The sequence below is a fragment of the Cannabis sativa genome, chromosome 7 (genome assembly GCF_029168945.1).
Source record: "Cannabis sativa cultivar Pink pepper isolate KNU-18-1 chromosome 7, ASM2916894v1, whole genome shotgun sequence".
Classification (NCBI taxonomy): Eukaryota; Viridiplantae; Streptophyta; class Magnoliopsida; order Rosales; family Cannabaceae; genus Cannabis; species Cannabis sativa.
The window spans coordinates 3,558,651-3,575,378 of NC_083607.1; the positions used below are offsets into that span (position 1 = coordinate 3,558,651).

At 33.3% G+C, this 16,728-nt stretch overlaps 1 protein-coding gene and 1 long non-coding RNA gene across 2 annotated transcripts; one reads left to right on the top strand and one right to left on the bottom strand.

Moving 5' to 3' along the window:
* Positions 1 to 41: 41 nt before the first annotated feature.
* Positions 42 to 3,014, bottom strand: LOC115697115 (CASP-like protein 4B1). Its single transcript, XM_030624022.2, has 3 exons — positions 2,523 to 3,014; positions 2,304 to 2,439; positions 42 to 489 (listed from the first exon to the last, which is right to left on the bottom strand). The coding sequence occupies exons 1-3, from the start codon at positions 2,780 to 2,782 to the stop codon at positions 298 to 300; spliced, it is 588 nt and encodes a 195-aa protein (XP_030479882.1). The 5' UTR covers positions 2,783 to 3,014; the 3' UTR covers positions 42 to 297.
* A 704-nt stretch (positions 3,015 to 3,718) lies between these two features.
* Positions 3,719 to 6,453, top strand: LOC133029272 (uncharacterized). Its single transcript, XR_009683426.1, has 3 exons — positions 3,719 to 4,816; positions 5,677 to 5,739; positions 6,207 to 6,453. It is a non-coding gene; the product is annotated as an uncharacterized LOC133029272 (long non-coding RNA).
* The last annotated feature ends 10,275 nt before the right edge of the window (positions 6,454 to 16,728 follow it).

The following is a 16,728-nucleotide window of genomic DNA, read 5'->3' on the forward strand; positions in this document are numbered from 1 at the left end:
TTTAAATAACTTTGTTATTTAAAATATATTAACTTGAAGAGTGTCTATAAAGTAATAATATCTATACATTGATTATTTTGCTTATTTTGCTCAATTGTTGAATAAAATTACACAAGAGAACACATATTTATGCACAACCAAAACTTATGATTTAAAAATAATAAAAAAATTAAGAGAATGACATGAATGAATGGTCATGAAAACCACACACCCTACACCTCAAATACATAATACACATATATAAGAAGAATATACTCTGTAATATATATATATATATAAATATATAGTAGAAAAAGATTAAATATAAGATTGGTTTGATAATTTGAAACCAGAGAGGAGAGCAGATAAAGCCAAAGTGAAGAAAGCAAGGAAGGCCATGCTAATGGAGGAAGCAGAAGTGTCTGTGAATATGTTGTCTTGTGATTCTCTCATTCTGTTTGTTAATGGCACTGCTGATGAAGCTGCTGATAACAACAGGTATGCATCAATCTGTTCAAACACACACATATATATATATATAAATATATATATATATATATATATTTATGCAAATTAATTCTCAATTTTAATTCAAATATATAAGTATACATATATTATTAAGAGTAATTTGCAGTATAAATACTTAAGTTTAATCACAGTTGCAAATAAATAGCTAAGTTTAATTTTTAGCGGTAATAATACTTAAATTATATTTTTGGAGCTTTGTAGGTACCTGACTATTAGATATTAAGTTATTATTCGTGTGTTATTTTTTTATTGGTATATTTAAATTAATTTTTTGAAAATTTAATGACTTTGACCAATCAAGAATTGACACGTGGTAATTTACTTAACACTTAATAGTCAGGTATCTACAAAAGTTTCAAAATTATAACTTAAGTTTTTATTTGCAACTAGAATTAAACTTAAGTATTTAATTTAAGTATTTATGCCACAAATTACTCTATTATTAAACTTGAAATTAACCTTCAAATATGTGATAAGACTTAATATTATATTACATTGACTTTGTGAATAACACCTTTAGATTATGATTTGGTTATTAAAATTATTAAAATTACACGTTATAATTGATCTTAAATTATAAATATTTTCAAGTGAAAATAGTATCATATTTAATTGTATATTTTAAGATTAATTACACATTATAATTATAAATTTAAAGCTACAAAATAAGCGTGCATATCATAATTGTAAAATTAAACATTTCCACACGTAACATACATTTAAAAATAATAAAAAAAAAAAAATCAAATTCTCATCATGAGTAAAAAGTTTTTCTTTATATATATATATATATATATATATATATTATAATTATAATAAATTTGTAAAAACACTTTATTAAAAATTAAGAATATTTGATTTATGGGTTATAAAATGAAGGTTTTAATAAGCCAAAAGTTTTGAAGACAAAATTGGGCCACTAACATGTGCAAACTCATAATGACCAGTTTTTACCACATACTCATCATCCTATTCTTATCTGAACTTTACTACCAAATCTTTTTCTTCTTTATTTTTTTCAAAAGGGTTTTATTTTTCTTCTTAAACATCATTAACACTTTTCTTATTTTATAAACCTTTTATTTTATTTCATTAATGTATTTGATTAGAGGCTATATTAATATTTTTCTTTTAAGGAAAAGCAGTACCAATAATATACAATAAACAATATATTGTTACTTATTACATGCTATTAAAACCAGAATTAAAGCTGGAAAACAAGTGTCAAACGTATAAAAAAATTATGAGATTTGTCCTAAAAATCATGTAATTAAACTTTGTCCAATCATTTAATTTACACTAATATTATTATATATTATAATAATAACAAAAGATCTCAGCCTGTTATTCATGCACACACCCTATTTCTCATCAGATATCTTAATTATTACAAGTAATGCAAATTATTCCAACCAAAAACACCAAATTTTATAACAAAAATCAACTAATAACTAAAATAAACATAACGTTTAGTTGTTCCAAAAAAAAAAAACTAAAATAAATATAAACCCCTTTAAAAATAATAATAATAATAATAATAATAAGTATTTTTTTCCTAATAAATTATACCTTTGAACTTGACTTTGAATTTCATTTAATTTACTAATTGGATAATTATGTATGTATTAAATCATTCTCTTTAAAATTTAAATTTTTCTTAGTTAAATTAGATAAAAAATTTCATATCCAACAATTTCAATATGAGAAATTTTAATTAACTTATTAATAATAATAATAATAATAAATACAAACACATTTTATTTCTTAATTAAAAAATAATAATAAAAAAAACTAACCTGATCGCCACAAAAGTCGAACAATAAGGAAGAAGATTGCTTAAACAAGAATTTTCCGGTGGAGAGTTCCCGGACCTTAATCAATGCCTGAGCTCCGGTATACAGAGATGACAAAATCGATATTGCCAACAAATACCTAACAAAATTAAATCAAATAAAAAAAATCAATAATAACAATAAATTAGTAATGATTAATATGAATATGAATATGAATTTTACCTGTATTCTTCATATCGATCAAAATTTTTCCAATCGCCGTGTTTATTCGTAGCCATTATAATAAAAGACAATACAGAGAAGAGAAAAGCCATTCCTCTCAGAGCTAAAGAGCCTCTTCTCAACAGGTCCTCCCTCTTCCACCGCCGTAACACTCCCGTGACTCCAACTGATCCCTCCGCCGCCATCGGATTCTCCACGTCAGCAGGCGATGGCGACGGTTCCAATTTTGGAGATCCGACATGATCGTTTGGGTTCGACATGGTCGTTTTTGAGGGATTAGAATACGAAATTGGAATTGAAATTGACGAGTGTATAAATTAACAATGGAGAATACACCAGACGATACTACCTTCTTCTTCTTCTTAGTTTATTTTTTATTTTTTATTTTAGAAATAATAATTAAATTAAAATTTGTATTTATTTATATATTTTTTTGGGGAGAGTAGTACCTAACTACAGCTCAGACGATTACTAGGGACGAAGGAAAGCCATGTAATGTTCGGTAAGAGAAAAGTGTTTTTACATTGTTGGACTTCATCATATATCTGCCACGTGGCTTTATATGTATATATTTATAGATTAATAAAATATATGTACATTTTTTTTTGAAATTTTTACATGAAAAATCACTTTTGCACAATTTATTATTTAAATACTCCTACACGCTTATATCTACTTTTTTACTTACAAAGTTTGTTTTATTACACAAATACCACTTAGTCATCATTCCATCCATCATCAATCAAATCCTACTCTCTTCCCTCTCTTTTTTCATTTTCTATCAATCAATCCATCATTTCACTCTCTTTTTTTCTTCTTTTCTTTTTATTTTTAATTTTATTTCAGTTTTTAATTTTTTATTTTTAATTTTATTTCAGTTTTTAATTTTTTATTTTTAATTTTATTTTCAGTTTTTAATTTTTAATTTTTTTTCCATAACAATTCTTCTTTTATTTTTATTTTTAATTTTTAATTGTAAAGCTAGTTTCTTATATATTGTTGCTTAGGTCTAGGATTGACTTCTATCAATCAATCCATTATTTCACTCTCTTTTTTTCTTCTTTCCTTTTTATTTTTAATTTTATTTCAGTTTTTAATTAAATCTTTTTAACTTATTAGTTTAACTTTACAACTTCTAAAATACTTTCATGACAAAAGAGAAGACTTTGACTAGGCCATTCAACTGATATAAGCATGTACAAATTAATTCGTACAATTTTAATGTCATTTTCATTCTCGCTGGACTAGCTCAAAGCCACGTCGAAATAATTAGATAACAAAATAAAATAATAAGAAACAATTACCGATGATATTCTATACTTGAAAAGAAAACGATCTAATTCATGCTTATTATAGTAGTATTGACGTGAGTAGAGTTATAAAATTAATATTAGAAAAGTATTAGGACAAACATGATTAAGATTTATGAGTAAAGGTGGCAAAGCTAATAGATTAGATTAACCTGGTCAGTTCCATTTTTATATCATCAATGGGTAACAATGAGATTTATCATGGATGTTGATGTTCAAAGAGTTTTTCCTGTATTTTAGTTTGTATACAGTTGTTTTGTAGTTTTATTATAGTTTTGCTACTTGCATATGTTATTTCACTATTGTAATACCCTGGAATTAAGGAAATGGATTAGCAAAGCCCTAACTAGTTAATTGAGTATTATTGTAGAATTATATTATATTATAATTTATTATATGCGAATTAATATGAGAAATGACATGTTAAGACCCCGTTGGTGAGTTAGGGGCATTTTAGTAATTTTGACCCGAGAAGGGTAAAACTGTGAATTTAATTTATTTATGTGCTTATGAACTATATTATTATATAGTATATCTGGTGTGTCCTTTTTCAGGTGTGTTCTGACAAGTTGGCGCGGTATAGTCACAATCGGGTATTTCGGGCTAAACCGGGTTCGGGGCCGAAATATAATTTTGGGATAAATTATTGGCATTTTATTTATGTGTGAATAATCTGAAATTATTTAAATATGTGTTATATATGAAATGAATTCAATGCCCTTGATTGTTTGAGTATGTGAGAAATGGCCCTAGGGGCAAAATGGTAAATTGTATTTTTGGATTTATTTTCAACTAAAGGCATTATTTGTAAAAAAATGAAATTCATTTTCTGCATTTACCTTAACCCTAAAACAGCCCCCTTCCCTCTCTCTCTCTATCTCTCTTTGTATTTGGTTGAAAAATTGGTGATTTGCTTGGTATTCAAGCTTGAAATTGAAGAATTGTTTGAGGAGTTGTGGCTTGATCATTGCATTGAAGCTTGAGGTAGTTTTTCTATTGCTGAAATTTAATGAATTTGCTGCTGTGATTTTATGGTTGAAAAGCATGAAATAGGTTGGGATGGTCTTGAGATGCATGTTGGTGTTTTCTTGTTGATTTGAGCATGTTTGTACTTGGATCTTTTGAATTGATGTTGGGTTAGGTTTAGACAGAATTTAAAAGGAATTTTATTGTGTTTTTATTCTGTTATTGAACTTTGAAATTAATTGTTCAAGTTCAAGTTCTTGAGCTTGAAGTTCTTGGTGATTTTGCTTAAGTTGGAGCTTTGAAGTTTATGATGTTTAATCTGAATTTTTGGGGTTTTTACCATTGGATTTTTAATGCATGAATTGTGTTTTAAGCTTTTGATTTAATTACTGGAAAATCTATTTAATGGATTTAAGTTTTGGTTGTGAATTGAGTTGAAATAGATGAGTTTTTGGGGCTGAAATTCATTGTTGAAGGCTGATTTTTAGTTGCTGGTTTTTGGTGTTGTTGGAGAGTGAATTAGGTGTAATTCCTCTCTAATTACTTGGTTTATGTTAGGTGAAAGTTTGGTATGATTGTGGGTTGATATAGCATGAAAATTGGTGTTTTTGGATGCATTTTCGTGGCTGGAAACTGGGTTTCCTGGGTTTTTAAACCCAGTAGCCGCGGCCATTTTTGGCAGCTTATTGTATTTTTTTCGGTTTTTTGTTTTGGTCATAACTTTTGACTCGGGACTCCGTTTGGGACGTTCTTTATATCGTTGGAAAGCTCGTTCCGAGCTCTATCTGAATATCTGGAATTTAAATGCCCAGATTTTAATTTGTGGAAATGGATTTTGGGATTAACCCTATACTTGTGTATCCCGGAATTGTGACTAGGATTACCGGCACTTGGTCAAGAGCACCCGGGGATTTGGAATCTCCATATTTGTGGGACATCAGGTAAGACAGTAGTTAGCACGTAGAGATATGCGCAATGGCGCTTATATGGAATGTGATTTATATGAGAAACTAGAAACCGGGATTAGAGTTATTACTCTAAAGTGAGCGGTTTATTGGCTTAGGGTTATTACCCAAGTGAATTGTTAATATGTAATTGTTATGCCATGATGTATATAGCTGTATATTGAAGTAAAGGGTTATGTGTTCAAGGCATAATCAGGTTGGACTCGGTAACTAGAACCGAGATGAACTGTTCTAAGGCCTTATTGTAATTAGACGTGTGAGCGTAACACGTAGGTCTATGCCACATAGACATAAATAGGCGTGTGAGCGTAACACGCAGGTCTGTGTCATACAGACAAATATGAAATGGCATTATTATTATTATTTATGTGATGAGTTATATATGATTAACGATATATCTTACTGTCTTGCTGGGCTTGGCTCACGGGTGCTCTACTGTGCAGGAAAGGGTAAATCTATCTCTGATCAGCCATGAGTATGGGAGTTGGGCGATGTATGTACATGTTCGGGCCACACTAGACCAAGCGGGTTGGGGTCTACCTGCGTTGAAACTTTTGTAACTCTATTTTTGCCGCTTAGGTCGGCTAAGGAGAAAAGACTTGTAATATTTTGTAAAATGATTTTTTTTTTTGGATCCCGAAACATGTAACTTTTGTTTGTAAGGTTAAAATTATTACAAGTTTATTTTCATTCCGTTTTCGTTTAAAGTTTTAATTTCCGCGCTTATTTTAAAACCAATCCCGTTTAGGGGATTAGGGTTTCTTAATCATATTGGGTAGTGTGCCTAAATCTTAGGGCGTTACAACTATAAAATTAATATGCAACTATTTGCACAAAACTTACTATGTATAACTACTATTTCTTAGTCCCCATCAAATTAAATTCTTGCATAATATATAAACTATCATAAAACGATAATGCAACTATAAGGCAACTATTTGCACTTGCATACAGTTGTTTTGTAGTTTTATTATAGTTTTGCTACTTGCATATGTTATTTCACTATAAAATTAATATGCAACTATTTGCACAAAACTTACTATGTATAACTACTATTTCTTAGTCCCCATCAAATTAAATTCTTGCATAATATATAAACTATCATAAAACGATAATGCAACTATATGGCAACTATTTGCACTTGCATACAGTTGTTTTGTAGTTTTGTTATAGTTTTGCTACTTGCATATGTTATTTCACTATAAAATTAATATGCAACTATTTGCACAAAACTTACTATGTATAACTACTATTTCTTAGTCCCCATCAAATTAAATTCTTGCATAATATATAAACTATCATAAAACGATAATGCAACTATAAGGCAACCAAAACAAAAAATAAATCAAAATGCAACTGTATATAACGTAGATGTATTATTCATGAGGTTTTTTTTTAAATTTTTCACATCATACATTGTTTTGGATTTAGTGGGAGCTCCAGATCTGTTTGTTACAGATCTACATTTCATGAATATAGATTTCGATATTAGGGGGAGTTATTTTGATCGAATAAAATAGAAAACAAATGTGTAATTTCAGTTTCTTCACAGTTTTTCTGATTTTTTTTTTCGTCATTTTCAGTTTAGATCATTGCAGGTATTCTTTTCCAGTTGATTTTGCCAGAATTAATAGTTGTATTTTTCTCGTTTTGGTTTCATTTTGGTTGTTTTGCGGTTTTGAAACGAGCGCGTATTTTCATCTTCATGGTTCGCTCTGTACAACTGAAGGCTTAGTGCATGTGGTATTTTTGTAAATATATGTATGTGGACTGTATAAATGTTTAATGGGCCGGCCCAAAGTATTTTTGTAATTTTTTTTCCTTTTTTGTATTTTTTTGTTTTTTTCCCTTTTTTTTTTTGTGCTTAACTTGCATTTTTAATAACTTAGTATTTAAGTGCTTTGGTTTGCCCTTTAATTTAAATTTTAAAGTATTTAACTTAGGATTACAAATTTCAGCCGGTTAGATTATATTGTATTGTATTGTATTAAATTGAATTATATTTCATATTTTTATATAATTTTAAATTAAATTTTAATTTATACTAAAATATTATATAGTTAAGTGCTCATAAAAATTAATACTATAAATAGTTTTACATAAAAATATTGCACGAAATACAATTCAATATAATACTACAATATAATACGATATAATATAACGTATCAAATGAACCCTGCATTTGTTAAAACCTACTTTTAAATGCCAACTTTTCGAGTGCATGGGATCCTAAGGGAGTGGAGACCTTCAAGATGCCCTCAATAGAAATAAATATAATCGTGGTTCAAGCCTCATAGCTCCACCCGAGTCAATTCAAGGAAATCAAGTTAATAAAGGAATGAATGTTTTTTAACCCCAAGCAGTCATAGATCCAGTGATCCAGGCTCGGTTGGACGTGTTAACACGATTAGTCAGAGACCTCACCTCACCAAAGCTAACTGACTTTGGGTTGGAGAGAAGGAGAGGTTTTGCCTTCTCGTAAGCTTTCAATGACCTTCCCGTCCCACCCCCTCACCCATATGGAGAACTTCAAGATCCAAATGGATCTTCAAGGGATAAAGAACGACCTTAAGTGTCGTATTTTCCCTGCAACTTTAACATAAACAACACAGTAATGATTCACTAAGTTACCCCCAGGAAAGATCACATCCTGGGATGAGTTCGAAAGGTTGTTCTATACCCAATTCTATTCTGCGCGACATATACTCACGGATTTGAAAGACTTAGTGGCCATCAAACAAAGGTCGAACAAGCCAATAAAATACTATATCCAATGTTTTATGCATGAAGCCACCAAGGTAAAGAACCTAAGTGACGACGGCAAGCAAGCCACCATAATGAGGGGCATCACGATGGGAGGTCGACAATGGAAAGATATAAGGAGGAAGTCAACTCATTCTATGAAAGACTTCCTCGATAGATGTAATACCTTGGAATTAAGAAATGGATTAGCAAAACCCTAACCAGATAATTATGTATAATTGAGGAATTATATTATTATATAATTTAATATATGTGAATTAATATGAATTATGACATGTTAAGACCTCGTTGGTGAGCCAGGGGCAGTTTAGTAATTGTGACCCGAGAAGGGTAAATTGATGAAATTAATTTAATTACGTGCTTAATGGAACTATATTATTATATAGTATACATGTGTTATCTTTTCAGGTGTGTTCTGACAGGTTGGCGCGGTATAGTCACAACCGGGCATTTCGGGCCGAACCGGGTTCGGGCCCGAAATGTAAATTGGATTGATTTAATTGGCATTATATTTGATATTATGAAATCTGAAATTTATTTGAGAATGATTGAATATGAAATGACTAAATTACCCTTGTGAGGGTGTATGTGTGTATTTGAGCCCTAGGGGCAAAATGGTCTTTTGACCTTGATTTTCTAAATTTAATAAAAGTTGATTTTTATGAGAAATAGGAGGAATTTTCTGGTTATTTGCCCTCTCTCCCGTCCCTTCTCTCTCTCTAAACCCTCTTTGCATTCAACTTTAAATTTTGAAAGGAAAAAGCTTGGTCTTGGCTTGATTTGAAGCTAGAGTTTGGAGGAAAGATCATTGTTCTTGCTTTGGTGTGAATTGAGGTAGTTTTACAGACTTTTAATTGAGTTTTTCTTGCTGAATTTTTATGGTGGCAAAAACATGGAAAAGTGGTTTTGATCTTGTGAATGCATGTTTGTGTTTTTGAGTTAATTTGAGCATGTTATTGTATTAATTTTTGTGTGTATGATGCTTAGAATTTTAATTAAGCTTTAGCTGGGATTTTGGAGGTGATTTTTAGCTTGAGCCAATGTGTTTATGAGATGTTTTCATGGCTGGATATTATTTGAGTTGTTAGAGATGAAGCTCTTATTCAAGAGCTTGAAGTGCCATGTTTATGCATGATTTTGAGAGGATTTTACAATCTGAAATTATGAAGTTTATTGTTGGATTTGATGCATGAGATATGTGTTTTGACCCTCTGATATATGCTAGCAGCTCTATTTCATGATTTTGAGATATATGCATGTTTGGGTTGAATTGGGGGTAAGTTTGGCATATTTTCGAAGCTTAAAACTGGGTTTTCTGGGTTTTTAAACCCAGTGGTCGGGACCATGGTCGCGACCATGATAATGGCAGATTAGTTATTTTTATGGGTTTTTGTTTTTGCCATAACTTTTGACTCGAGACTCCGTTTGGGACGTTCTTTATACCGTTGGAAAGCTCTTTTCGATCTCTATGGGATTATCTGTAATTTGAATGCCAATTTTGTATTTTGTGGAAGTGGATTTAGGGATTAACCCTATTTGTGTAAATCCCGGTATTATGACTAGGATTACTGGCACCTAGTCAGGAGCACCCGAGGATTTGAAATCTCTACTATTGCGGGACAGCAGGTAAGACAGTAGTTGCACGTAGAGATATGCACGATGGTGCTTATATTGAATATTATATTGGTGATAAATTAGAAACCGAGATTAGGGTTATTACCCTAAAGTGAGCGGCTTAATGGCCTAGGGTTATTACCCTAGTAATTATTAATGTGTAAATGCTATGCCATGCTAAATATATTGTAATAAAGAATTATGCGCACAAGGCATAATTAAGTTAGACTCGGTAAATTAGTACCTTGAGTTTGATAGTAATGCGATCTAGGGTTATTACCCTAGAAGTTATGTGAAGGTAAGAAAGCAATGATGTACAATAATATTGTTAATCAAGTGAAAGCATGAATTAGGGTTATTAACCTCTATAAGTGTTATTTTGAGCATGCAATAATATGTTATATGAGAGACTATTTGGTATGCGAGTTAGGATTATTGTCCTAGGATTTTATATGTTATAGCGTATATGAAATGTATGTATATATATCAAGAGTTATGTGTATAAGACATAATTTGGTTGGACCTGGTATATATTATCAGGATAAACCACTAAAAGAACGTAATGTATGGATTACGTAGATATATATGAGTAGGGTTATGCGAGCAAGGCATAACCAGGTTAGACTCGATAATTATAACCGGGATAAACCTTACTAAGGCCTTATTGTAAATAAATGTGTGAGCGTAACACGTAGGTCTATGCCTCATAGACATATATAGACGTGTGAGAGCAACACGTAGGTCTATGCCCCATAGACATATATAGGCGTGTGAGCGTAACACGCGGGTCTATAGCAAATAGACAAATAGTGCACTGGCACCATTAATTATGTGATAAATATATATGTTGAGATTAAGAGTTATGCGTTCAAGGCATAATTAAGTTGGACTCGGTAACAAGAACCGAGATAAACTGTTCTAAGGCCTTATTGTATTTAGACGTGTGAGCGCGACACGTAGGTCTACGCCACATATACATAAATAGGCATGTGAGCGCAACGTGCAGGTCTGTGTCACACAAACAAATTTGAATGGCATTGTTGTTTATATTATATGATGAGCATATTATTGATATGTTTTATACTGTCTTGCTGGGCTTAGCTCACGGGTGCTCTACTGTGCAGGAAAGGGTAAGTCTATTGCTAATTAGCCATGAGTGCAGGAGCTGGACGAAGAATGTACATGTACGGGCCATATCAGACCAAGCGGGTTGGGGTCTACCAGTGTTGTGTTTTTGAAACTCTGTTTTGCCGCTTAGGCCGGCCGAAAGGAAAGGACTTGCAATAATATTTTGTAAATGTTTTTGGGATCCCAACATCTGTAACTTTCAGTTTATAAAGTTTAAAGTATTACAAGTTTATTTTCATTCCTATTGTTATTAAAGTTTAAATTTCGCGTCAGTTTTATTAGTAATTCCGTTTAGGGGATTAGGGCTTAATAACTTCTTGGGTAGCGTGCCTAATTATTTAGGGCGTTACGATAGAGCTGATGAATTTACTAAACTAGAAGAGGCTGAGTGAAACGCTAAAGGCCTCAACCAAGCTAAGGGCAACAAAAACAAGGCAAGCTCTAGCAGCCAAGACTCCCAGGTCAAGGGGGCAACAAATAAAAATGAATTTAACAATGAAAAGAGGGCCAACAAAAAATAACGTTGGAAACAACTTTATTAACAACAAAAAGCCAAACAAGGCATCATCGTTGAGATGGCTTAGCGCTTGGATTTATCGATTCGTTTGGTGGTTGAGATGGCTTAGCACTTGGATGAGAAGAGAAATTGTAAAACTCCTCAAATTGAAATAAACCCATAATTCTTTCTCTACATCCTCACTAAGTTAATTTTATTTAAACCCTAATAAAAATAAATCAAGAAAATCAAAAGGAATTTTCTCTAAAACTCTTCTATATATACAACTTGCTTAATAAAAAATTACAGAAGTCCATTATTAAGAAAATTCTTCTCTTTTTTATCTACAATTTTGATAAATGTTGTTTATGATCTGTCACATGCAAACCAAATTCACACGTGCAAACTAGGAGTTAGTTAGTTGGTTGTTCGGTTTTGACAGTTAATTCTGTTAACTGTTATTTTTTGACAGTCTTGCATTTTTTTGTCCTTTTTATTTTCAGCTTGTATAAATAGCTTGTCAACTCATTTCTTTTGGTAAGCCTTGTACATACTCTCTCATTGTAATTCTCTCCAAGATCAAATAAAACACTCAAGATTATTCAATCTTTTCTTACTTCTGTTCATTGTCTCTTGACTGGTTTTATACCAGTATTGCTGCAACATTGCTACAACATTGCTGTTGTTAGTTCTGTTGCTTTTGTTTATTGGTTCTTATTGTTCAATCTCGATTGCAAGGTGATCATCGATCACAACAAGTGGTATCAGAGCAAGGTGTTTAGCTCAATCAAGATTGGAACTCAAAGACATCAAGAAACTCAAGAAGATGGTTGCAGCAAGATTTGAAATCGACAAGTTCAATGGAACTAATGATTTCGGGTTATGGAGGATTAAGATGAAGGCATTGCTTGTTCATAATGGAATCTCAGAAGCAATTGATGAAGAGAGTCTCAAAGAAATTGAAGATGAGAAGAAGAAGAAAGAGATAAAAACCAAGGCACATAGTGCCCTTCTTCTTAGTCTAGGTGATGAAGTCCTAAGGGAGGTATCTAGTGAAGACAAGGATGTTGGTTTATGGAACAAACTCAGTTCCATATACTTGAAGAAGTCCCTCGCAAATAAATTTTATTTGAAGAAGAGAATGTACACTCTTAGAATGGATGAGGGGAAAGATTTGAGGAATCACCTAGATGAGTTCAACAAGATCACTCTCGATCTCTGCAACATTGGAGTGAAACAGGAAGAGGAGGATCTGGCAATTATACTGTTGAGTTCTTTGCCAAGATCCTATGAACATTTTGTTGATACGATGCTTTATGGTAAAGAAACTCTAACAATGTCCGAAGTTAAGGCTGCTTTGAATTCAAAAGAAATTCAGAAGAAAATAGAGGACAATCAAGGTGAAAATGGAGAGGGTTTGTTTGCTAGAGGAAAGACACAAAAGAAAGATTTCAAGAACCATAAAGGATGCTACAAGGGAAACCAGAAAACCAAGTCAAAGGAAGACTCGAGGGGAACAACAGATAAGAAGTGTTTTTACTGCAAGAAGGAAGGCCATTTTCGAGATGAATGCTTGGCTTTGAAGGCCAAACTCAAGAAAGAAGGCAGAAAGAACAAAGATAAAGGAGAAGCTGGTGTTGTAGCAGATGGCTATGAATCTGCAGATGTGTTGGTGGCCTCTAATGCAGATTCTGGTCATGAATGGGTTCTTGACTCCGGATGCTCATTTCACATGTGTCCAATCAAGGAACTGTTCAATGATCTTGAAGAAAGAAAGGGAGGAACAGTTTTTCTTGGAGACAACATGGCCTGTCAGATACATGGTACTGGATCAGTTATGCTCAAAATGCATGATGGTGTCAAGAGGAGGATTCAGAATGTCAGGTATGTACCAAACCTCAAAAGAAACTTATTGTCAATTGGTGTACTAACTGAAACTGGTTGTAAGGTTGAAATTGATGACAAGTTTCTTAAAGTCATGAAGAATTCCAAAACAGTGATCAAAGGAGAATTTAGGAATGGACTCTTTATCATGATTGGTGAAACTGCCTCTGGCTGTGTCAACACAGTTTCATCTAATCATGATATTGATCAAACTAAATTATGGCATCTAAGACTTGGCCATGTAAGTCAAAGAGGTCTATTGGAGTTAGAAAGGCAAGGAATTCTTAAGGGTCAACTTGGTGGTAAGCTTGATTTTTTTGAAGAGTGTGTCTATGGAAAATGTTGCAGGCAAAAATTCAGCACTGGGAAACACACTACCAAGGAGCCACTTGGGTACATACATTCAGATCTGTGGGGTCCATCTAAGGTGACAAGTTTGGGAGGGTCAAGCTACTTTCTGAGTATTGTAGATGATTACTCAAGAAAGGTTTGGGTGCGCTTGCTCAAAACCAAGGATGAGGCTTTCAAGACCTTCAAGGAATGGAAAACATTGGTTGAAAACCAATCTGGCAAGAAAATTAAGAAACTAAGAACAGACAATGGCTTAGAATTTTGCTCAACACAGTTCACAAACTACTGCAGAGAAACTGGCATTGGAAGGCGCAAATCTGCACCAAGGACACCACAGCAGAATGGCTTGGCTGAGAGGATGAATAAAACTCTTATTGAAAGAGTTAGATGCATGCTGAAGGGTGCTGGTTTGGAGAGAAAGTTTTGGGGAGAAGCTGTCAAAACAGCTTGCTACTTGGTAAATAGAAGTCCATCTTCAGCAATTGAGTTTAAAACTCCACAAGAAATGTGGACAGGTCAGGTTCCTACTCTAGAGAATCTGAGAGTTTTTGGTTGTATTGGATATGTGCATGTCAAACAAGACAAGTTACAGCCTAGAGCAATTAAATGCATGTTCATTGGGTACCCTGATGGAGTTAAATGGTACAAACTCTGGTGCTTAGAAACTGGTTTTAAGAAGTGCTTAGTGAGCAGGGATGTAGTCTTTAATGAGAAGGCTATGGCCATGAAACCAGAAGACAAAACTGAGACTAGCATTGAGGCTAGACAGGTTCATGTTGAAGTCAGATCAGATGCAAGAACAAAGACAAATGGTTGCAGGCCATTGATGAAGAAAAACAATCCCTGTTAAAGAATAAAACATGGACTGTTGTTAGAAAACCAGAAGGATGCAAACTGGTTAGTTGCAAATGGATTTTTAGGGAAAAGGAGGGTCTGTCAAGTGTTGATTGCAAGAGATATAAGGCTAGGCTTGTGGCAAAGGGGTTTACTCAAAGAGAAGGGGTAGACTTTAATGAAATTTTCTCACCTGTTGTGAAACAGGCCTCAATTAGAGCAATAATGGCCAAGGCTGCATCTGAAGATCTAGAAATCGAGCAAATGGATGTGAAGACTGCTTTTCTAAATGGAAAATTAGATGAAACCATCTACATGAAGATGCCAGAGGGCTTTGATGAAGACAAGGACAAAGTATGCTTGTTACAGAAGTCCTTGTATGGGTTGAAACAAGCTCCTAGGCAATGGAATCTCATGTTTGATGATTTCATGGTGAAAAGTGGCTTTACCAAAAGTGCCTATGACCCCTGTGTATATTTCAATGATACACTCTTTCTTCTCCTGTATGTTGATGACATACTGCTGATAGGGAAAAGCAAGAGTGAAATTAAAGAAATGAAGGCACTTCTGAACTCAGAATTTGAGATGAAAGATCTAGGAAAGGCTAAGAAAATCCTAGGAATTGAAATAAGAAGGAACAGACCTGAGTCTCTAACTTTGACACAAGGAAATTACCTTAGAAAGGTACTGCAGAAGTTCAAGATGGACAGCTCAAAACCTGTGTCAACTCCATTAGCTGCTCACTTCAAACTGTCTAAAGATCAAGCTCCCAAAACAGAGCAAGACAGAGAGCTAATGGATTCAACTCCATATGCCAGTGGGGTTGGAAGTTTAATGTATGCTATGGTCTGTACCAGGCCAGACATAGCATATGCAATGAGCATTGTGAGTAGGTTCATTGCAGACCCTGGAGAGAATCATTGGGATGCACTGAAGTGGATCATGAGATACATCAAAGGCACTCTTGACCTAGGCCTCACCTACAGCAAAAGCTACAATCCAGAAATTCAAGTTTCAGGCTATGTTGATTCAGACTATGCAGGCTGCATAGACACAAGAAGATCTATTACTGGTTATGTTTTCACAATGCAAGGAGGATGTGTGAGTTGGAAGGCAAACCTTCAAAAGGTTGTAGCATTGTCCTCAACAGAAGCTGAGTACATGGCTGCTACTGAGGCAATCAAAGAAGCAATTTGGCTAAAGGGTCTAGCAAAGGAGATGGGTTTCGAGACAAAAGATGTCACTGTATTCTGTGACAACCAGAGTGCTCTTCACCTAATGAAGAACCCTATGTTTCATGAGAGATCAAAACATATTGACATTAAGGTGCACTTCATTAGGGACATAATCTCAAACAAGGAAGTTCAAGTTCAGAAAATACACACTAATCACAACCCTACAGACATGTTCACCAAGGCAGTGCCTCATACCAAATTCAAACACTGCCTCGATCTACTTCACATTGCAGGCTGAGATTAATTCTGTCCAGGTTTTATGGGTTCAATTTTCTGTTGATCCTTTTGGTTACCTGTGTCAGATCAAGGAGGATTTGTTGTTTATGATCTGTCACATGCAAACCAAATTCACACGTGCAAACTAGGAGTTAGTTAGTTGGTTGTTCGATTTTGACAGTTAATTCTGTTAACTGTTATTTTTTGACAGTCTTGCATTTTTTTGTCCTTTTTTATTTTCAGCTTGTATAAATAGCTTGTCAACTCATTTCTTTTGGTAAGCCTTGTACATACTCTCTCATTGTAATTCTCTCCAAGATCAAATAAAACACTCAAGATTATTCAATCTTTTCTTAATTCTGTTCATTGTCTCTTGACTGGTTTTATACCAGTATTGCTGCAACATTGCTACAGCATTGCTGCTGTTAGTTCTGTTGCTTTTGT